Source organism: Camelus dromedarius, chromosome 4 (genome assembly GCF_036321535.1).
Source record: "Camelus dromedarius isolate mCamDro1 chromosome 4, mCamDro1.pat, whole genome shotgun sequence".
Lineage (NCBI taxonomy): Eukaryota > Metazoa > Chordata > Mammalia > Artiodactyla > Camelidae > Camelus > Camelus dromedarius.
The window spans coordinates 13,854,839-13,879,476 of record NC_087439.1 but is presented as its reverse complement, the minus strand read 5'-3'; the positions used below and the strand labels follow the sequence as shown (position 1 = coordinate 13,879,476).

The 24,638-nt window shown below is 33.1% G+C and overlaps 1 protein-coding gene across 1 annotated transcript in view; it reads left to right on the top strand.

Moving 5' to 3' along the window:
- The window catches only part of DPP10 (dipeptidyl peptidase like 10), a 559,220-nt gene that overhangs the window by 494,673 nt on the left and 39,909 nt on the right, over window positions 1-24,638 (top strand). Inside the window, exons 12-17 of the mRNA XM_031451288.2 lie at window positions 384-422; window positions 5,315-5,422; window positions 15,519-15,610; window positions 16,047-16,094; window positions 19,187-19,308; window positions 20,664-20,711. Of these exons, the coding sequence (XP_031307148.1) occupies window positions 384-422; window positions 5,315-5,422; window positions 15,519-15,610; window positions 16,047-16,094; window positions 19,187-19,308; window positions 20,664-20,711 (457 nt within the window). The remainder of the gene's footprint in view (window positions 1-383; window positions 423-5,314; window positions 5,423-15,518; window positions 15,611-16,046; window positions 16,095-19,186; window positions 19,309-20,663; window positions 20,712-24,638) is intronic.

The following is a 24,638-nucleotide window of genomic DNA, read 5'->3' as shown; positions in this document are numbered from 1 at the left end:
TTTGCCCAGTTTTATGGAAGGACTTAATAATTTTGTCCCCTGATGACGCCTAGAGGTGAAAAGAGACAGTGTCAAAAAAGTCTGAATGAGGTAATCAAACAGAGCTGGAAAATGATCTTCTGTCCCTGGTGGCGTACTACGGAGAATTCTGACGGAGTTCACCAAAGAAAAGACTTTACAACTGAATTATCATTTAACCCCAATTCTCGACTTACTCATTCAGTGGAAATCAATGATGACAATGTGTTCTCTCATGATATTTCACCAGCTGAAGGGGGGAAAAGCATGCCTGAAGGATAATAATGTTTAAAAAAAGAAAGTTAGATGGATGTGGGCTCATTTTGTTCTTTGGATGCTTAATGGACCTAATTATTTTATTTCAGAAATATGAGATGACATCAGATACCTGGCTCTCTAAACAGGTAGAGTATAGGCGGTCTCTTCATGTCACATTTTGTCCGTCATGTCCATCCTATTCACTCATTTGTTATGTATAACTTTCTCTCAAAAGTTATTTCAGTCATGTGAATTTAAGACTCTGCTGTGTTGGACTAAGTGAGTCTTTTCTATTAAAATATTTATGACGTGGACTTTCTATGACATCATTTGTGAAAAAGTTACTTCTATTTTTTATGACTTGTAATTTGTAGAATAAGTACCAGAATCCATTTTCAGCATCATTCATGTAAGTAAATGTGTAGAAGAAAGAGAGAAAGTTGTGACCCACTAAAACGAGAAGCCATCGGCATGGCTCAGATAGCCCAGAAAATTGACCAAACGTCCCCATAAATTGGTTATGTGGCGATTATTCAGATGAACATTTCTTTCCTTAGATATATCCCAGCTTCAGTGCTAGTTTGTGATGTAATTGATGCTGCAATCCTGATAATCACAGTAGAATCACTACCAGTTATCTCCACAACTTGGTTTTATCCTGGACATTTCAGAATGAAACACATGTAATTATTCAAATATAGCTGAGCCCATTTTACTGCGAACTTCATCACTGCTTTTGCAAAGGGAAGTGTTTTGTTTGGCTTGTTTGGTTTTGATTTGTTTTGTTCTTCGTAGTGATCTTTTTATATTCTCTCCCCAGGTGCCATATACATCTGTGGTTTCAATTACCACCTCCAAATGTATAGCCCCAGGCATCTCACTTCTCTGAGTTCTGAAATATCCAAATTCATGCTTAGCATCTCCTCCTAAATCTGTAAAAGTAACTGAGCACTCCACAGATTCAAAGTGAACACATCCCTCTTCTAGTCAGTCTATGTCTGCTTATCACAGGAGCCAAGGACATATGTATCCATCCAGCCATCAAAGTCAGAAACCTGGTAGTCATTTTTGAACATTTTCTTATCCCTGTCTGCATATGTTATTTATCGCCAAGTTGTTTTGATTTTAGTTTCAAAGACCTCAAGTCAGTTTACTTGTCTCCAATTCACAAACTCTATACACGATCAGGCTGCAGGCCCTGCAGATTCTCTTTCACTAGTGAGCTCTCAGTCCCCTAGGAACCTGCCAGCCTGTTGTCCACACTGCAGGCTGGCTGAGTTACCTTTTCAAAATATATGTTTGATTGACACTACCCACAACACCCACATAGCATCGTACCATCAACACTCTCACAACTGAAACAATTTTTATCCCCTTTGTTCTACAGACAAAGACCAGTATCCTTAAAGGGTATCTAGAAGGGATTAAGTTGAAAGCTTGTCCAGCTCTGGGTCACACCATCTTTTTTCCCATTTTCTCCATTAGCCCTCATATTCACAAGAGCTTTATATGAACTCTTTCTTCTCATCAGAATTCTCTCAACTACTTTCTTATGTGAGGCTGCTCATTTTTTAAACCTCAGCTTAAACCATCTTCTTAAGAAGTCACTTTCTCCAACCCTAACCAAGTCACCCCCCCAGTAAAGGCTGAAGTCAAATATAAACTTTGTGTAATGCTTACACAGTTAGTTCTGTGGGGTTTTTTTGTTTGTTTTTTTTTTTGTTGTTTTTTTAGTTCACAAGGGCAGGAATGTTACTCATTTTTTTGTTGCCCATTGTAAAACAGATGCCTCATATAGAGTCTGGTTATAAGAAGAGATCCATATATACTTGCTGAATAAATAAAGAAAAAGAGTAAGAAGGATTGTGAATAGGTTAAACCTTTGCTTGTCTGAAGTATAGGCATGTCTGTCTGCTTGCCTGTCTATCTATCTATCTACCTATCTCTCTACCTATCTACTATATATATATCATCTATCTATCTATAGATATCAATATGAACTATTTAATCTTAGGAAATGGTCAAATTGAAATTGGGAAAAAGACTTTGATTTTTTTAGCCAATAATGGACTTTTACAAAATTAAGTTACTGAAAATTTTTTAAAAATGTGAACAGTAACAATGTATTCTAAACTGCCTGCATTACTAAGCCTGTTTTGCTATCATTCTTATTGCCAGTAACATTCATAATAGTCCAACATTCAACAACATAGTGCTCTTTTAGGATTATGTTATCTACAGCTTAAATCCCAAATTTATGAATATTTAATAGAAACTTTTTAAAGTAAAGAAATCAGTTACCAATTATTCCATAAGAGAATGCAGGGACTGGTTTGTCACAGTCGACTTTTTCTCCAGAAGCTCTAAGAGAATTTCATTAAATACCTAGAATTCAGTGAAATTTAAAGGATGAGAATGTCGTAGTAGTAATTAGATGAAGCAAATTTCCAAAAAATTAGAACTTCCATGTAATACTCATGTGCTTGTCTTCTGGATAGTGAGAAGAGTGGAGAGAAGGGGGCATGTTTGCCCTAGCTTTCAAGACTTACCGTTGGGATAACCGGTTTGAAAAATGTTTGGTCAGGAGATAGTGTTTGGTATCCCCAATTCGTTGTCCTGTGTGTCATAAATACTGACTTGTTTAAGGCCATAAATATGGACAGTGAGATTGGCTCAACTTCTTTATTTGATTGTAGGAGAGGCTCTGCATGGAGCTGAATGTTTATAACCACTTACAGTCTAAGAGTGAGGGTTTTTAAGCCCAGCAGTGTATTGGAGATCATGGTCTCCATCTGCTCCTTAAATGGACTGTTTCTAAGATACCAGAATTGGAGGAGCGGGGACTAACATAAAAAGGACAATGCTCAGATATCTCCATACCATAAAAAGCAACTTATTTTTGGAACAAAGCACAAGCGGAGAGTGTTAAGGGAGGAGCCAATAGTTTTGAGTAAATGTGGTGGATAAAATGATATATGTAACAAATATTTTTGCCCATTGTACACATGTGTTCATCTGTTCAATTATATGTAGGTCTCCCACTGTGTCCTAGGCAATAGAGCTAAAAAAGATAAAGTTGCGAACTTAGTTTAATTATTACTTGCCTAGTGAAGGAAGTCAACCACATAACAGAGTGCATTGAAAGTCATGATGGTGATGAATGCAGAGTATTAGTTAGAATCTCTCTGAGGAGAGATTTCCTAACTAGGAGAGACTCTAACTTGAGAGATTTGGAAATGGTTTCTGTCCTGAGTTTAAGTAAAAAATGAATAAAATTTAGTACAAAAAGAACAACTGAAGGATTAGTCCTGACACAAGAAACCCCAGGTGCAAAGGCAAAGGGAGAGCTATTCTAGAGGAACAAGAGACAGAGCATGCAGAATTATTGACTCTATCGTAGTTGAAAAGTGTGATTCACTCAGTCAGGCGTCTTGTCAGCATTTATTACATGCCCAGTAATGCAATTTTCCCATCCTTGAATTGTGTTTCTTCAGAGTTTTAAATTATTGCACGTATCATCTTATATCTTCATGAGTGTCCATGAAGTAGACAAGGAAAATGATATCCTTATATTTCTATCACGAGATGTTCTTACTAATGAAGCTAGAATCAGACTCTTGAGAATACTGAAATAGTTATTAATTCACTTATTCGTTCAGTAAATAATTATTAAACACAGTCACTGTTCCCAAGTGCTGAAGACAGAGCAGTGATGACTACAATGTTCCTGCCTCATGGAGCTTACATTCTGGAGGCACATTTCCTACTTCCCTATCTACCTACCTACCTACATGCAAATATACACCCATGCATTCATATACAAACAGATATATACTTACATAAAATATAATATGTTGTGACTCAATAAAAAATATTAAAAAAAAGTAAATAAAAAATATATACTATGTTGGATGGGATTAGGTGGTATGGAAAAAATAGACAGTAGATAAAAGGGGGATGAGGGATTCAGATAGAGTTGGATGGTCTGGCTTCCCCATCACACTTTACATGGCACAATCAGGAAACAACTCATTGATAAGGTAGATGTACTGCAGAGATATGAGAGAGATAAGAGAAAGAACCACACAAAGGGAATGAGAAGTGCAAAGGCCCTGGGGCAGGAGCACATACAATGAGGAAGCAGGAGAAGGGGAGACAATGAAATCAGAAAGACAGTGAAGGTTCAGGTCACCTAAAAGCACTTGTAAGCCAAAACCTACTGAGAAAACCATACCAAAGCCTTTCTTTATCCTTATGTATAGGCACTCTCACTAATCCAAAAGAAAGAACCCAATCTTTTGTTTGACATATCTATTTTTCTTACTGCTTCCCCTGGAGCAAAAGAAAGCACTATGTGTATAGCCTCCACCATTTAATTTTCAAAAACAATGATATTGATTTAACATCCCACTGGAGTTCAATTCAAACCTCATCCAGTGGGCATCTGTATTTGTGTGTATGTAAAGGGGTGAGCAGTGAGGATGGGAAATTTGAATTAAATTATTTTCAGTGGATTCCTTCCAGTTTTGCAGTCTGTTCATTTTTGTATTTACAGTAAATTCATGTATACATTATCAAAAATGCATCTTCAATAACTTGAGTTGCTGAGTAAACGATTTTAGAAAAATGTATTATATATTGTATGCAATTACATTTTCTAAATTAAAAAAAATGATTTTGACAAACTGGTATAGATGTTCACATTTTCTTTATTTTTGAAGGATAAATTTCCAAACACAATCTTATCTCATATGAAGGGATGAAAGTTCCTTCCTGAACCAATTTAAAAAGTGTCTTTAGTCTGGCTGTGAATCACTTCTATCCAACATGCAAGAGACGTTCCCATCCATATCACCACTCAAACACACACATATACGTAATCCATCATTGTGTTCACTTTAAAAAATGCTATCATACTTTTATTTTTTAAATAATTTGACCATTTGCCAAGCTAAACCAATTATTGGTCTTAGCAATAATTGACAGCACAGTTTTCACACGCCCTTCTGAGATTGTTCTATGCACTTCTGTATTTTAGAATGAGGAGCCCGTGTTTTCTAGAGATGGCAGCAAATTCTTTATGACCGTTCCTGTTAAGCAAGGTGGCCGTGGAGAATTTCACCACATAGCTATGTTCCTCATCCAGGTAAGTGCTGGCTTCTTCCTGTGGTTTTGTTTCACTGCCATCATGTTCCTGAAGGCCCATTTCATGTGGCACCTATAGTTCATGACTGTGAAATCCAGCCGTGGATCTAACCCAAGGATGTTTTAGGAAGAGATCCCCATTTATAGCCATAAATTCAAGATAGACACAAAACGGCCTCAACACTCAATAAAATTTAGTGAGCTACACATGTGTGCTATGAGTTGAGGGCCTTGGGATATAGAATTTAATAAATGAAAAGTACCCAACCCCTACTTTCGAAGACCTGAGGAAAATCTAGAGAAGTTTTTTCATTCAACAATATCACCTATTTGGTACAAGTAATATTTTCAAGCTGTAATAAAAGTTTTAAACACCTGAAGCAACCTAAATGTCCATCAAAAATTGAATAGTTGAACAAGTTATGGTACACCCACACGAGGAAATGCAATGCAGATTTTAAAATAGATTTAAAATGGGAAAAAACAGATTTTTTATGTGTTGCCAAAGACACAAAATCTGTGTTATATTTTTATGGACTTTTTGATTAAAATGAGGGTAAAAGGTTATTTTTCTTCTACACTTTCAATGAATGTTAACCAGTTTATATAGTTTTATCTAATTATAAAAAGACTCAGTGAATTCATAATAAGTGATTTAAATACAGCAAGATTAATGAGTCAATTTGGATCTAATTGCCAATAACAGAGATTCATGAGAAATAAAGTTTCCTTCAAAATCAAATAAACAGTCTAATCTCACAAGTAAATGACAATTTATAAGGATAAAACATCGTGGATAAATAAAAATCTTCCATGAGAGTTTTACAAACACACTAGACAAGAATTAATTTCATAGTTAACAAAGTATAGAATAAATATAGATGTGGCAAAAGATCCCTAAGCACCTGGGCTATTTTTATGTTACATGCTGTGTTTTATGAACATTCAAGTCTTGTGCATGTTCTCAAACTTTTATCATTATCCATATTCATACTCACTTTGGGCAACTCAGTACCTTGAATTCTTAAAATCTTATGTCAAGAGCGTAAAATGTAACAGTTGTTCAAGGTTTGTACTATTTGAGTAATTGTCATGATTTTAGCATTAATTGTAATCAAAGCAGAAATAAATAATTTGACCATACATGATTTCCACAATAGAGATGTAGATTAATTTTTATAGTATTATCATTAAATTAGGAAAATAGGTTATAGACTAATGTATAAAGTGATATCCTTTACGTTCGAAATAAATTAATGTATTCATTTATGAATAAAATTTTTGGTGATTCTATATTCAACTACTTAAATAATTATATCTGACAAGTGGAATTAAGAAAACATTTTTTGTTTTTTATGTGAACTGGAGGAAGCTTTACTGGCAAACTGCTTTACCTGATAAACTTTGGTACCGAATCATGAATTTTGTTACCATAAATACTGAGGAGATATTTTGGCCAAAAGAATAAATCACACCTTCCAAGTCTTAAAATTGACTGTAACATCTTATTGAATTTTTAAATATCAGAATTTATATTCAAGAAACTGTATGTATAAAAAAGGTAGTCAAAATTACATACAAATTGTGAATTTTTATGATACAGTGAAAGTAAAGAGATGTATAATACATCTATTATATACAATTCTAAGAAGATAATCTATTCAACAAAGTAAGAAGAGAAATGGTATCTTTTAAAAAGTGTGGGATTGGCAGACCGGGAGTCTGGGGGTAAAGATGTTGGCATGTAGGAACTGAGAGATTTATACATCTAACAGAAGTTTCTTTATAAGCCTTGGGAAGAAATACCTTCTGTTCCCCCCAATCAAACCAGTCTGACGTGCAGTTTAATTCATTATTTCTGAAACGTTCAAAGGAACAACTTCATAGAGCAGATGTGTTTACTTTGTTCCTCTTCCATATAAAGATTATAACAAAGCTTCCATTGAAGTAGAGAACATTTTGATCTATTCTGGTTGCAGCTCAGAGAATTCGTGGTCTGCCTCACTGAGAAATGAACAGGACTGCATGATTATTTATGGATATTTTGGCAATATAGCTAAAATTAGCTTACTTTGTTAATGAGTCAGAGGTCAGTTTTTAGGTAAATACAGTTTATACGAAGTTCACACATACACACACAATTTCAGTAGTTTGAATCTCCTTGTCTCAATTTTTAAATAGTTAACAAAAGGCTCTTTTATGAATTGTTTATGATTACCATATTAACATCTATATATACACACACTATAAAAATTTGTAAAATTCTATGCTGAATGAATTAAATAAAGGACTATATGAAATCAAACAACCTCATTGCCTTACACTCTCACACTGTAAATCAACTGTTGTATATAGTTCCAATTCCTTTTTACATTAAAAATATATCATTTTCTCTTAAAAAGTGAAGTTAAAGCACATATATTGCTTTGAAACATTTAAAGAATAATTTATGAGCATTTTCTCACATCATTTAAATACATTCTTAATATTTAATATTATTTGCAAATGATTTTAATAGTCATTCAATACGCTGTCAAGTAGATATACTTTATTTAAATGAATTAATTTTCATCATCATTAAAGTGACTTCTTTTTTTGATATTAAAAATTATTCAAAGATAAATATTCTCATTATAAAAATACATTCCTAGATATCAAAAGACACCTAGGCAAAGCGTTCATGTTCATATAGGCATTTGTTTAGGTTTTGATATGGAATGCCAAATCGGCCGTCCAAAAATAGTATAATAATTTACCATCTAAACAGTAGCTCATACCAACAATGATGACTTTTTACCCTTCTTCCTTCCCTTGACATGCTAGAGGATTCCACTTAAATGGATGTGCCCAGAAAGTGACAAATGACAGGGACAGAGAGCTTGGCAGCCAGCAGTCAGGAAGACTACCTTTTCAGTACTTGATGTTTATCTGTATTTGGGAGCTTCCCCATTGGCTGAGAATGTATTTATCTGTTTGAAGTATCTTACTAAATGAAGTTAGGAAATTTTCGCAAGCACTTTGCTCTGTTACACAATTAGTAGGTAAACAAAAAACATTAATTAGAGATGAGGCTACAAAATTAGTGTTTTCAGGATAGTCTCATTGTAGAGAGTGGTGGTTTTCCTTACAAATATTTGTGTTTTTTCCCCCTCATTTACAAGAATGATGCTTGTTAAAATAATTCCAAAAAATAAAAATAGAAAAAATACATGTGTTTCCTCCAGTCCTCTTTTAAACATGATTACAATTTTATATAAGTTACAGTATTTCATGCTGATGTTTAAATTTAAATTTTAAAGCATAATCTTCCCCCTAATGCTAAACAATTAAAAAAGCATTTCTTTAAATATTAACATTTAATATCATATTTAAATAATAATATTTAGTTGACAGGATGTACATAGTTAACCATTATTGTTTAATGTTTAATTTAGTGACAATTTATTATAATTATAGATGTCAATCTGCATGAAGGTTATTTATATTATGAATTATTTCTTTATTTTTTGTGAAGAGAACTGGAATCCCTGCATCAAAAGTGAAATATTTCTAAATGTATATATATAATTTTCCAGATACAGTCAATATGAATATATAAATGCAGAATATATAAGAAAGGTTTCTCTACTTTTATATATTCCATTAAAGATAATAATAAAAATAAAAATTAGCTTTTCCAACAATCTGTCTAGCTAAAATAATTTTCCTTCTGAGTGTGCAGTATGCAGTATTCATATCAGTTTATGTAGTTCTTCAAACAATGATGCAAACATTTTTTTACTTCTGACAATTAAACTTTTGATCACTTCAGATATTTCCCCTCTCCCTCCCCCACCATAGCATTCTTTATGTAGACTTCTAACTTCTGAATAGACGTATCTGGAACTATTACACCCTATATCCCGCAATGCAAGCTGCACTTAAGAAAAAGGTTTTTGTCAAAGACTTGGCCACCGTTGTCATCTCTAATGTAGGGACAAGCAGAGTTTCTGCTATGTTAAGGGGTTCAGATTTATAAGAGTAAGCAAGTGCCTTGTTATCTTCCAAAACTGTGTTAAATGAAAAATTATATACGTTGGTGAATTCATTCACTTTCTCTATTCAGCAGTACAGACTTTTGCTCACAAAAGCTGATGAATTCACTTGGAACAATTTTAAATGCCACTATTCATTACAGATACTATGGGAAATCGCATGCCCCCAATCCAGAATTCTATCATCTAATCAACCCAATACGATTTTTTCATTACATTTCACTGCTGTGTCTGATTAGGACCATTGTCTAAAAACAATTAGCTCACCTCATGTGATGAATAGACGATAAATTAAAGCATGCTATTTTAAGCACTACAATATTTCCCTTCTTTAGAAGCTGTAAAAGTTAAATAGAATTTAATATAGGAAATTTGAATGAACAGTGTGTAATCAGGTGAAAAGCATGTGCGTCATTAAATTTTTACTGATCCCAATATGCTTCCAACTTGTAAATAGAAATATAAAATTAATATTTAACTTTCTTGAGTAAGATAAAATCTCTGTCAATTCAAGGAGAGGGGCCTGATGTCTAATGTCCCAAAAGCACTCTATTTCCTAGATTTTTCAGTTCTCTTTTGAAAATGAAATTACTAGTTTTATTGCTGTTCCTTCTAAAATTAAAAGTGAAATATGTGTTCAATTTAAAGTATATTGCCATGTTGCCCTTGTCAAAAGTCCGCTCTGGTTTTAGAACTCTGTGCTAGCCGTTAGGCTGTGCCTGTCTCAAATCTCAGAAAATAGATTTCATCACTGCATTTATACTTTTATTCAGCAGATATTTGCAAAGTATTAAAATGCTGCAGATGCTATATGAAGAACTTAAAGAAGTTGCATGCTTGTTGTTGACTTTGAGCAGCTAGAATTCTAGAGAAGTCCCTTTAAGACTAAGGAATAGATGATTTAGAGAGACGTGGAAACACAGATGTACACCAAAAAGACACTGAATTTTTCTTTGAAGGAAGATTCTAATACTACATATACATAGTGGAATGACCTTATGGTTTCTGCTTCCAGTAGTACAGGAAAGTAGATATTTTAATAAAACTCCCCCACATCAAAGATTCTAGATTCTGGATATATTTATACCAAAAATGAATTAGAAGTATTGTTCAGCTAATAGATTACAGTGTCTAAAGACAATGCTGTTGAATTAGAAGTGAGTAACAACAGTTGTAACACTTAAAAAGCCATATATTTGAAAATAAAATATAGTTTCTACATTATTTGTTGGTTAAGTTTTTATATATATTTTAATTATAAATATACATATATGAATAAATTCACATGTAGAAGAAGGACATGAGAAGTGCAGTAATAGAGTTTAATGAAATAGAAAGCAAAGATAAAATAAAGGAGTTTAGCCAAATAGCTGGTTCTCAGGGAAAAAAAAATTGAATCTATAATGTATATCAAGGTTAATTTTAAAAGTGGGCAAATAAGGGGAGGGTATAGCTCAAGTGGTAGGGTGCATGCTTAGCATACACAAGGTCCTGGGTTCAATCTCCACTACTTCCTCTAAAAATAAATGCGTGAACTTAATTACCTCTCCCACCAAAAAACAAAAAATAAAATAAAAACTTTAAAAAAAAAAAGTGGGCAAACCCCCAAAGCATAAGTTATAGAAAAAAGGCATAACTTTAAATTTTACAATATTTAAAAAAAATACTATGAATAACATGGCAACAAATTTGAAAGACTGAGTGAAATAGATAAACTGTAGGGAAAAAAATACCAAATCTGGTTTAAGAAACAGACAACCTGAATTACCCCATAATATTGAGAAAATGGAATCAATGTTTTAAAATTTATTCACATCAGGCACAGGTAGTTTTTAAGGGTGGGTTCTACCAAATATTCAAAAACCTTAGAAATTTAAAAATAAAGGGAACTTTTTATGGCTGATAACGGCATTCATCAAAAGCTTAGATAATATCACATAATCTATAGTGGGACATTAGTAACATTTCTTTTAAAAATCAACATTTGGGAAAAGAATCAGAATGAAGTAACTTGAATACACATAAAACCAAAGATAACATTTTAAAAAATTACCATCTAAGAAAGAGGGGAAAAAAAAAGTTTGATGGAGAGAGGCATCTTTTAGAATACTGTTGGTAAAGGGAAAAGTGAAAACCTGTGATAGAAATCAAGAATTCGACAGGAAAAGAATTATTACCCACTACTAATGATGCCACATTTGGATGCTTCTTGGGTTACTAGTTCTTAAATAACTAGTGACAGTACTCCTTAGGGACACTCCTCCTGTAACAATCAAAGGAGTCACCTAACCCTTCAGCATGTTTATGAATCTGTATCCTGGAAAATCTAAGGTACTTATAAAGAACAACATATGGTTGGCAATAAGGATTTACAAAATTACTATATGAGGAAAACAGAAAGTAGAATAAAAAGTTTTCAACAGATAAAGTTACTCCCTCCTCCCCCCAAAAAATGATGAGGCAGAGGAATTCTAGAAAACGAAACTCAAAAAAGAATTAGCTGTCATTAACTTAGCATTTGTGCTACAAAATCATCAAATGAGAAATTCAAAACTTAGAAAAGCCCTCATAAAGTAGAAAGAAAAGTTGTAAACCAAAAAGTGACAGATTTCAGGAAGGAAAGGGAAAGAATAATACAAAGTAATAACAGAAATTAATTAATTGAAAGACAACCAAGGATAAATAGATATTGCTGAAAATACACTAATGGATATCAAGAATAAATAAAAACAGCCAATAGAAAGAAATGAAATAAAGTAGAAAGGATCAGAGTTAGATAGTTAGTAGGTCAGGGAAATAGGTTCCTCCTGATACTTAATTGATGTTTTAATAGAAGATTATCAAATAGTGGAAGAGAGGCAACATTTAAAATTATAATCCAATGACAAACCAGACCAAAAAGTATTCTAGAAACAAAAAATACCCTTTAGGGGGAGAAATAAAATTATTAAAATTATCAATCGAACTATGACATGTAAAATTAAAATAAAAATAGCACAGGATTTCAAAACACTAAAAAGATGATAAAGACTGCCTCAAAAAACTTATTAAACATAATACTCATAAAATATGATAGAAGTTTTTTTAAGAAGTATTAGTCATATCAATAAATGTAAATTGGCTTAAAACTATGTACTAAAATTTTTAAAATTATTTTTCAGATTGGCTCATGAAACAGAATCCAACTCAATTTTTTAGCAAAATACAAATCTTAAACAAAATGATTCAGAAAGGCTAAAATCCTGATACCAAACAAGAAGAGCTTTCAATGCTTCAAAGCATTAAGGAGACCAAAGAAGATACTTTATACTGTTCAAGGCCACAAATCAAAAGGAAGATGTAATGGTCAAAGTTGTCTGTATCTGTGCCCCAGAAATGTGTGGAAACCTTCATAAAACAGAAATGTGTGGAAACCTTACTGTACCTACAATTCATTCTCAGTCCAAACTTAGTCAAGTGGACCAAAAATTAAATAAGGTTATAGATATGGTATATAAGTGTTTATTTATGTATTTATATATATATGTGTGTGTGAACACATCCAAACAAGAGATATTATATATCTTTTTTCAAATGTATGTGGAACATAAACAAAAGTTGAGCATACATCAGGTCATTCATTAAAAAAGCTCAATTAAGTTCTACAAATTAGAAATTATATAAAAACATGCTATAATCACAATGTAATAAGCCTATAAATCAATAATACATTTTAACAGGTTTTCCAACGAGTAATTTTTAAGTAAATTTAATTAATTGATTGGAGAATTCAAATCAAAATACCAAAACGTATAAAATAAAAATAAGAAGAAAAAGAATGGCAACACTTTATATCAGAATCAGTTGTCAGAACAGAAATCATCACTTAGCAAACTAAAAGTGAAAATGGAAGAATGACATGAATTCCCAACTCTGGTAGCTAGAAAATTATCAGCAAAATGCTACATACTGAAAGCTGGAAATAATTAAATTTGCAGTAGAAATGAAGTAGATTATAAACAGAAAAAGTGAATAAGTGAAAAAAATAATGCTCACCCTTTGAAAACATCAATACATACACACATACACAGGAGACAAAGCACATGCTTATCCCATCAAAGAAAAAGAGGGAGAAAGCAAATGAATACAAATTTACAAATGGCTTAGTGAGAAATAAAGGACATTTTAATAAATCATAAGGGAGTATTTTGCAGAAGCTTATGTCAATTAGTTTGAGAATTTAGACTAAATGAAAAATTTCATGAGGAAATACACTTAGTCAAAACTGTTCCCAGGAGAGATGCAGAATTTAAACTGACTAATGACATAGAAGAAGCATAGTTACCATTCAAAGACCTGCACCACAAATGAGCACCAGGCCAAAATGATTTCATAAAAGAATCTTGTCAGACTTTCAAAGGCAATGCTAATACAATTTAAATTGTTCTATGGTATGAATGTTCTTTGTAGTTGCTATAAAAACCTTTTACAAAATGTAATACCAGTTCCAGGTTTAAAAAAAAAATTATATATATATAGGAATTGGGGATACCTAGTACCAATTCCTGATTTTAAAAAATATACATAGGAATTAGAAATATTTTTTAAAGTGATAAAACATGTGCACCTCTGCTCCAAAGCCAGTCTTGTGTCATTTTCATCAAGGTCAGGAGCAAGGCAGGATGCACACTATTTCCACTATTATGTAATATGGTTTTGGAGGTATTAGCTAATGTTAATGAGACAAGAATAAATAACTAGCCGTAAGATTTGGAAAAGCATCTAGTGAAACAACAGGATACAGAAATCAATAGCTTTCATACATGGAAACAATGACCAATTAGAAGGTATAATGGAAGAGAGAGGCCTATAGACAATGGCCGCAAAATGTAAAACACTTACTAATAAATATGAAAACTAAATGTCATATAAATGTGTATAAAATGAAATGTACAAAGGAAGACAATTAAAACATTCTGGAAAAACATAAAGTAGACTTGAACAAATGGAAAAATATCTCAGTTCTTGGAAAGAATAACTGAAGATCATAAAGAAGTCAGTATTAATTATAAAATTAATATTATCCCGATAATATATTCCAGTAAGTTTTTATTTGCTTGAACTAGATACGCTTATTTATTCCTTTGAGAAAATAAACGTAGTAATATATAGGGAAATCCTGAAAAAAAGAACAATGAGCAGGGATGAGTCCTAAATAATATGGATGTTAAAAAAATGTTTAACTAAAAATGTGTGGTATTGGTGACTTAACAGAGACTAATGGAGCAGTGTAGACAGTGCAGAAACTCATATTGCTAGTTGACTTTCAGTTGGCACAACTCTGGAAAATAATCTGTTACTACTGAGTTAAGTAGAAGACATAAACCCTTTGACCAAGCAATCCCATTTATTGGTGTTTATCTCAAGAAAATCCTGCCATGAACACCAGGAGACATAAATAAAACTGTTCACAGACTACTTGACTTTAAGAGCAAAAATTTGGAAATATTCAAACGTCAAAACAGAAAAAACCAGAAGAACTTTGCTATATTCATACATACAATAAAATATTCTCTATCGTGAAAATAAACTATGGCTACAAGCATCAACATGAATTAATCTCAGAAATAAGTTATTGAGTGAAAATGGAAAATCGTATGCACATGCTGTAAAGGTTAAAAGCATCTAATGCTTAGTATGTACTTGTAATGAAGTTTGTTCAAAATGTTTTCTTTAAAACTCTCCAAACTGCACAATTGTCGATCATTTAGGCGAGAGTTATCAAAGTCCTGCATCTGTACCAAATACCCAGATGACTGCCTGTGGCAAGGTGATGATGGGCAGGTGGACCTCACCTCAAGGTGTTTTCTGAATGGTTTCCCTGCAGCATAGCAATAAAGGCACCGTCTTACCTGGGTCTATGTGTATATGAATGTGTATGCATTGTTGAGATTGAAAACGAGAAACTCAACGTTAGCTGAGAATTAAAGAATTAAAAGTGACACAGGCAGTTACTACTTTTGTGTTGACCAGAGAGATGCTGTTTAAATAAGAAGAAAATCAATATTTTCTATTTCTTTGCAGAGTAAAAGTGAGCAAATTACTGTGCGGCATCTGACATCAGGGAACTGGGAAGTGATAAAGATCCTGGCATACGATGAAACTACGCAAAAAATGTGAGCGTTTTTGATTCTCCAGTCAGGTTGGAAGTCTGTGTTGTTAAAGGCAATCTTTGCTGCCAGATTTATGTTTTGCTTACCATGGCCCTAGTCCAAATAGCCTGGCCATGGAAAGACCAACCTTGTTTAAAAAGACTCTCTATACTTCACACAGAGAGATGCTTACACAGACACACTTACATTAAAGACACATGCACACACACACACACACACACACACACACACAGACTCAGAGAGACTGAGAGAAATCATGGAAAAGGGTGACAGTATTTTAAGAAAAAATAGATGTTTTCCAAGTGCATCAAAGTTCCACGGTTGAATAATAGAACAGCTCTTGCGTGTTCTTTGACAGTTTGAAAATTCAAGTGAAAACTCAGTGTGGCAAAAATTGATTGGTGCCTGATGTTTCTGTGTTGTTTTCTTTCATGGGCAGTTACTTTCTGAGCACCGAGTCGTCTCCCAGAGGGAGGCAGCTGTACAGGTAAGCAGTGTGAGAGCATCTTCCGCACAGGTTGATTTCCCCAGTGGCCGTCCACACGGCTGAACGATAGGATGGAGAAATCTGAAGTTTGATTTTTTGATATGGCTAGTGGAAAGCCAACTCGAGACGACAGAACCTCACACTCTTGGTCCAGTCCCTCAGCTCTGGACCTCGGAGTCTGAAGGACTGAAACTAGTGTGGAAACCATCTTGCTGCTCCTTCATTTTTTTTCCTCTCACTTCTTTTCACAGTCTTAAAAATATCTTTTTTTTTTTTTTTTTCCCGAGGCTTGCTTCTCTCAACTTCCCACATCACAAGCATTTACATATTTTCAACTCAGTCGTCTTTGCTTCTGCTCAGCCTCATTTTACATTTTCAGTGCATGAATATTACACACATGGAATTTATTCCTGAACGAAATAAAAGCATTGTGAGCACTTAGTAGAGTGGATTAAGTGGTGGTTTCTCTCTTCTCTCCTACAGTGTGTAAAATCCATTAAGACTGTTACTTAAGCCAGGAATGCTCTGTGCTTACTAAAATAAAGCAGTGGATGGGTAATATTTCCCTCTGTCCAGTTTTCCCGGATGGAAGGTTATATTCATGAAAGGGGCTTAAAGGTCATACCTATTTATTATTAAAATGTCTCCTCACTCAGAAAGCTTTCACCAGGCCCTCACAGAAGTGACTTTTATTTTTGTCTGTCAAGCAACTTATTAATTCCAAACTTCATATACACTTTCTAATTTCCATTTCACAGATCCATTTTTAAAGTGTCAAAACTGCCACGGCGTATTCTCAGTGGAAATTCATCATGTTTGAAGAAGTGTCACCACTGATTCTTACCAAGTAGTCCTGACTTTCCTTTGAGAGTCAAAATGCATGTTTAAACTCTTCTAATTCCCACTAACTCACCCACACACTCTTCTCTATGCATAAATCGCTTTCATCTGAAGTGAGCCTCTCCTTTTTATCACATACCCCAGTATGTCATTTTCATATTATGTGTTTTTTCTCTTAGAGTTTGGAACCCATGTTCTCAATTCTCATGACTTCCAAAGGAAGAACAGCTATTGATCTAAAGAGACTGGTTCTAATTTTGGTTTAGAGGTCTTGATTAAAGTACTGATCACTTTTTCCATTTGGTTATTTGAAGCTTATCTTTCCTGAAATTTATGCTGTGGTTGATACTGGCAGTCCTGAACAATCCTTTAGAGATGTGGAAATCCTTGACTGATGTTTTATTTCTCTAATTTCATAAAACTCTTAAAGAAAAATGACAGTGTCAGAAGATTAGACTTGGCTGCGTTCAGCTAACAGAACTGCCTCACCCTCTCCTCGCTTTATTGGCCTAAAATGTGATTTGAATCACAATGAGCTCTTAGATTTGTGTGCTAGTCTTCTGTGGCTAGTGACCGAGGCGGAACATTAGAACAGTCAGTATATCTGTGACCTGTACTGTGTAGCAGGCTGTGTTGGAAAGAAAATATAGTACCAATAAATTTCCCCTTAAATGCCCATCAAGTGCCACTTGGCTTGATAATGTTAGTGTTTAATCCAGAAAACTCAATCAATGTCTTGTCCAGGCCATAAAAATAATAGTTGATTGATTTAATTTATGGGATTAGATACTTCAGCACAATCAGAACTGCTACCATATTCTGTTACAGTTTTGTCTCAAAATTTGTGTTTCTTTATTTTAGTGATTTCATAATCTAAATCATGAGAAAATACCAACCTAAATGTTTAGGCAGCTTGGATCTGAAAAATTATATGAAAGAATAGAGAGAGAAAAGGTTTTAAATTCTAGGCATGTCACTCAGTAAGTAGCTCTGTGCGACTGGCACGCATTCATAGTCTCTCTGTGGTGACGGTTGTGCAACACTGTGCATGTAATGACATTGAACTATATACTTGAAAAATGCTTAAAGTGGTAAACGCTATTTTATATATTAATTAATTAATTAATTTATTTATTTACATATGCACACACCACAATTTTAAAGAGAAAAAATGGGTATGATTTATCATAAAGGTGAAACTAGCTAATGTGTTTAAGTTCCTAGTGTCTGTTAAATACCTTGACTAACAAAAGAAAATTCTGGATTATAATGAGCTCAAAATGTTTCAAATGTGAAGCTGTGACCCTGCGAACTATACTTGACAATGATCCTCCATTGCTCTGCATCAACACCGCGGCTTCCATTCCCACGCCTGCAGCACACTGCACATCAAAGTCAGCATGACTATGATTCATTACAGATGCATCACCAGACTCATGTTTTATTGCCAAAGGGAACTGAGAATATCTTGTCTAGTCAACTTTTAAAAAATGTGTCGTCTACAGTATTTTCATCTATCAGCACAGATAATTTACAGTTCATCTCTGTTTATAAAACAAATGAGTCTTCTACATGTGAAATTTAACTTTGGGTAAATACCTCAACCCTTCTGACCATCAGCACCATTATTTGTAAAATAAAGGGATGAGTGCTTTTCTCTTTCCTGACCTCCCTGATGTCTCAAAGTATGTATGATCATTAACGTTATATACATTATCATACAAAAATAGCTTTTCTTTACCAAAAATTATGAAAATTTAGTGCAAGTATTTAGTGGGAAAAATCTGCTACTAATACCAAATTCTAATGTTGAATTCAGGAAATCATAAGCTTTTGTGTGTGTGTGTGACATGTGAAAACATTTATTAGTTCTTTCAACTACTATTGCAGTTGACTTTATGCTTGTCTCTGTGGGTAATTTCTTTGAAGACTTTACAAAGAAATAGCTATAAAGAAAATACAAATAAGAAGTTATATTGAGTCCTGTGGAAGTCAGTTTCTTTATAAGCATATATAAATACATATATATTACATACATGTAGGTGTACATAATTTTAATTTTATTACAGAGAAGAAAAATACGTATGTCTTAACATTAGTAATGGAAATTGACTTTGCATTTTTATGGTAAGTCATAATTTACAAAGAACCTCAATATAAGTACGGCTGTAGCTTCTTTGTTCAATATTTAAATATTGATACTACACATTCAAGTACCTGGAACAGTAATGTTTCTTTTTTTCTTCCCCCAGTGCTTCTACTGAAGGATTATTGAACCGTCAGTGCATTTCATGTAATTTTATGAAAGAACAATGTACATATTTTGGTGCCAGTTTTAGTCCCATGAATCAGCATTTCTTGTTACTCTGTAAAGGTAATAGATGATTTCTGATAAAACTTATTTTATACATTTTATTTGATCAGTACCTATTACTATCATTAGTAACTATCATTCTCCAGCTGTATGATTTGATATTCTTAGTTTGTAAGTTTTTGTTTAAAAGTTATAAATTAAGGATTTATTGAGATACAGATTGTATCTGTTACTTTATTTGAAAGAAAGAAATTGGGAGTAAGTCAATATGTACACATGTGCAGCACATAGCAATAATTGTGGTTTGACACTGGACCTTTTACAAAAGTGAATAAACATATTTGTATCGGCAAAGCCATGCTAGAATAATAAACTGTTTTACTTAGTCTCTAGGAAAAGTATTAGTCTTATTAAAATAATGACTTGATTGTTGAGAAATTTAGATCTACAGAAATTGAATTCCCTGGGTCTAACCCTCTTCAATTTTGAGAAATTATATTCACCCCAGTTACTTCTTCTACCTGGTAATAGTGTGCTGTAGTCTTACATAATGGTATGGCATGTCTAGGTTATTCTGGTAGGAATCAGTGTCCTTTTAATAGGACACCGTATTTCCCAGAGATGAAATGGGAGATGTGCCCAATTATAATGTGATGGATTGAGTGCTACTGCTTCAGCTGGTACCTTAAGCTGTTCACTTTTAAGATACCATGAGGTATAGACCAACACTTGCTCTTTTTAGTTACTTTTTTCTCTTGGCATCTAAATAAAGTAATCAGAAAAGAAGTACTTGTTTTATGACATCAGAGAAAAGGCATTAGACCCCTAGATAGAGTTTCTTAGAGAAGTGAAGTTTCGAGATAGTATCTTATGGTTACACCTGAATTAACCAGTATATTAGAAATAATTGACAATTTCAGTTCATATACTTTTTAGATGAATATATATTAGCTCCAATTTTTTTAATCTTGTGGATGAAATATTTCTAATAATAATATGCATGCACTCTTTCTTTCTTGGTTGAGTGGTAAACAGAATTTAATCTTGGATGAGCAGATGAGAGGTCACAGAGTTGTGAATCAACTTTCTGAACATCAGCAACTAGTCTATAAAAGACTAGAGAAAAAGAGAATAAGATACATAAGATTGGCTAAAACCATAGAAGTATAGATGTATGGGGCATTTTGGAGAAGGGAGGATCTTAAAAATAATATTGCAAATAGTTGAAAAAGGATTTACTTTTCTGAATAATGTATCTATAGTAACAAGTTAACTCAGTCTGGTTTCTGTTTCATTATGTTTTAACTATGAAGTGCTTACATTTGGGAAAAAAAAAAGAACTCTGTCATGTAACCTTCCAGTAATTGTTACTTAGATGCCTTTAAAATATTTATACATACATTTCTAAAATCCAGGTCCAGGAGTTCCAGTGGTCAGTCTACACAGCACGGAAAACCCAACAAGTAAGTACACGAACACAACAAGGCAGAACAGCCATGGTTGGCATTGGTCGTTGGTAGTGTATTATTTTATTCTAAGTGTTGTTTTCTATAGAACCTTCTTCAAAGGAGTCTCCAGCATGGGGAAAGCTGTGTAGGGACCATCAACTTAATCCTCTGTGTGTGAGAAAAAGTATAAGCAAGTGGTAACTGGAGTTGGATCTTACATGCCTACAGTAGGGTGTCTACTGAATCTGTATTGAATGAGAAGTAATTGATAAGGCTCATTAAGGTTTCAATTCAGCCTGCGGGCCCCTTAGTGTGCTAGTTTATTTTTTCCTGAGCCTCATACAGATTATTCCTTCAGTGCAACACATTTACTTTTGGGAAAGTTATGAAAAATATATTATTTTGTATATTTTCTATCCTATTTGTTTCAGTTTCCCAAGTATTTCTGGTTTCATATATTCATTTATTCTTTTATATATTTGTTCAACAGTACATAGTCTATTGAGTGAGGGCTTAGTTTATCAAGCAAAATGACAGTGGCTGCGTGTTCACTGCTAGTAAGATATGGTCAGTGTTTTTAAGAACTTAGAGTGTGTAAGTAAAAACATGGTTGAGCTGATCTTAAAAGTGAATGGCCAGATTCCTTCCTGCCTCCTTTTTCCTTCCTTTCCTCCAATTTTCTTTTTCTTCTTTCAATTTGAAAAAATTATTTAATCAATACTCTGATGCTCTAACAATTTACCATAGGCTTGTAACCCTCAGAACACCTCCTGATATAGTTAATTTTATTATCCTCTTTTACAGATGAGGAAACTGAGTTACAAAGAGGTTAAAATACTTGGCTAGGGTCACTTTAACATAAAAGGTGACAGAGGCAGGAATCGAAAAACAGTCTGACTGCAGCATAGGGTTTGTTATCACTACCATATGATGACATCTCATTCTATCGTGTTTTGTCTGTCTCATCACATACTTAGGTTTAAGGAGGAGTTTTAGCTAAATGCTTTGACTTAAAGGAGATGTAGGCATTAAAGTGTAATTTTGGATGACAAATGTCATTTACAGAGGACAGAGAAAGACCTCTTATACTCCAAATAACCACCATATGGAGACTTCCTGCCTATTCTAGAAAAAGATAAAATTTCTAAATTTGTTATGGGGTTCTGTGTGGTTGGAAACAGATTTGCACATCTTTTAGCTCCTACTTATCAGTATAAATCCTAAAGAGGTTATGGTAAGCAAATTAAGTATGTTGAATATTAACATTAACAGCAACAATAATGATAATAAAGACAGTATATTTGATAAAACAGAAGGTTAGATTTCACAGATAGAAAAATTAATGTATAAAATTAGTTCATTGCATACTGTTTGTGGGGTCTGAGACAAGTTAATATGTTGTAGATTTAATTTCCTTGTAAGAAAATTAGCAGATGAATTTTCTGAGGATGAGATATAGTCACAACATAGGATGCACTCAATAAACAGCAACTATTTGTGTTTCATTGCTTATTCTGCCAAAATGATAACTTTAAAAAAAATTCCCAGGGTGACTTTAACTAATTTTATTCTACTGTTACAAGGTATATTGTTTTCTAACAATATCTGCTGTAAATCTTGAAACATTTTTGTCTATGGGAAATCTTTCTGATTTTCCATTTGTATGAGATTTTCTTACAGTCTCAGAGTCAAGAACAACAAAAAGGAACTATGAACAGTGGTCAAGTGCTTAATTTTCTTTACAAAAGACAATTATTTGTTGAAATAAAATTTACATTTGGTTGCAAGTAAATCTTTGAGTTAATGGATCTTCAGGTTAATCTTTGTTAAACTAATGAGTCAATCATAACTCATTTTGAGGCCACATGAAGTAGAATACAGCATGGAAAGTATACTGAAAAAAGAAAATGAAAATATTTAACAAACATGGGAAACCTTTAAACCCACTAGTTATCAAAGAAATGCAAAGTAAAACACTGCCAAGTAATTTTTCCTAATAAATTAACAACATCAAAAATTTACATTGCTAATGAGGATATAATGAGGCTCTCATAACTTGCTGGTAGAAATATAAATCACAGCAAATCTTTTGGAAAAAATAACTCAGTCATAAGCATTAAATCTTTTATATCTATTTACCCAATATTTTTTTCTCTTAATGGTTTATACTGAAGAAGTAATTCTAAATAGAGAAAATTATAACCCATGCTACTAATGGTAGTGAAAAAACATAATATAAATAATGAAAAGGGGGATTTGTAAATAAACTTTAATGGAATATCAGTTTGTGCCTTGACTATATTCCATTTGTTTTCCCAGAACCAGTCTGGACTGTTTTTCCCTTTCTCATGGTCTCTACTCCAGAATGAGTTTGTATTGATGATAAGCTCTGTTGCCATTTGGCTTCCAATTGGATTGAGCTAAAGTGAATCCTGTGAAGAGAGGGAGAAAAGTGATTCTGGAGTATTTGTCCAGCCGAATGCCTTTAGAGTCACCCCAGGTTGCTATGACTCTTGGCTGAAGGTCATTGTGTATCTTTCACCCAATCATTTCCATGGAACTGCTCTCTCCCCTGGAGCTGCAGGCTTAGCCACTGTCACAAGCCCTGGGTTATGGTCCTGTCACTATGGTCCCCCTGCCCATTGTCCTGTATTTGTAAATAGTCCTTTATTAAAATTTCATCAAATTGTTCTAATAAATTTACCACCAGTTCCCCACTAGAATTAAACGTTTTTAAATGTTTACAAAAGCCAATTCTTCAAAAATGTTTAAGCCATATTTCTAAGTGATTAAGTAGTCCAAATATTTATCCCACTTAAATAAAACTATTTGAAGATGCATTTAAATTTCCAGAAAACAATATTTGAAAGGTTAAAAGTCTTGCATAAAGCCTGGCAGCCTTTAAGGTGATTTTTTTTTCTTGAGTATTTTCCTGATATTCGACAATGAACATATATTACCTTTATAATTAAAAAAGAAACCATTTATTTAAATATTCAGTGACTTGAGGAAGGTATAAACATGTAAAACTGTACTTGGCATTTCAAAGGTCCTTTGGCTCATATTACTATCATTCCTTTTCCTCTTTTTGTATATTCATCCTTTTTCTTTTTCCTCATTTTTGCATATATGATTGTTTTCTTTCATTTACTTTAATTCATTTTTTAGTCTCTTATCTTTCTTCCTTTGTCTCCATTACATCTCTTTCTTCTCATCCCTCCTTATACTTCTTTTCTACTTTCTCTCTCCGTTTCTTTCTTTCTCTCAATTTTCTTTTCTCATTTTAGCCTCTTTTTCTTTTCAATCCCACAATTAAAGAATTAAAGTCATATCTTAATACTGCCTTCTCTTCATATTGTTTCACAAAGAACTGTATATGAACCATATTTTCTGAATGTATCATGAAAAAATGCTGTCTGCTTTTGAAAAATAGCTTTATTAATTTCTGTATTTCTTTTTCTTAATTAGAATTTTACATTCCTATGACCATGGATAGATTTTTTTTTCCATGAGCAAATAAATGGCCTTTGATTTAGAAGTAAAAATTTCTCAACTACCTATACTGACATAATTTATTGTTTCCCATTCATTTTTGATAATAAAGAGACACCATGAGAAATTAATAATTTGTATATGACAGTTATACTGGTACCTCTAGCTGTATCTATTCATTTACTCATTCATTTTAAATTAGTCATTTTCATACAATAAACTATTGATCATAGAAATCTTCACCCAACAACATAATCTCTAGTTAGAGGTATAAAGTTAAAAATTTAACAGGCTTTAGCTTCTAAAAATTTGCTAACCCTTTGCATTTAGCAAATATCAAGTGATTTTGGTTTCTGCTAAATACAAAAAGAATGCTTTATCCACAAATACGTGCATTAAGTGCATTTTAATGACAGACCTTACATTATAAATGCTTAATACTTAATGAAT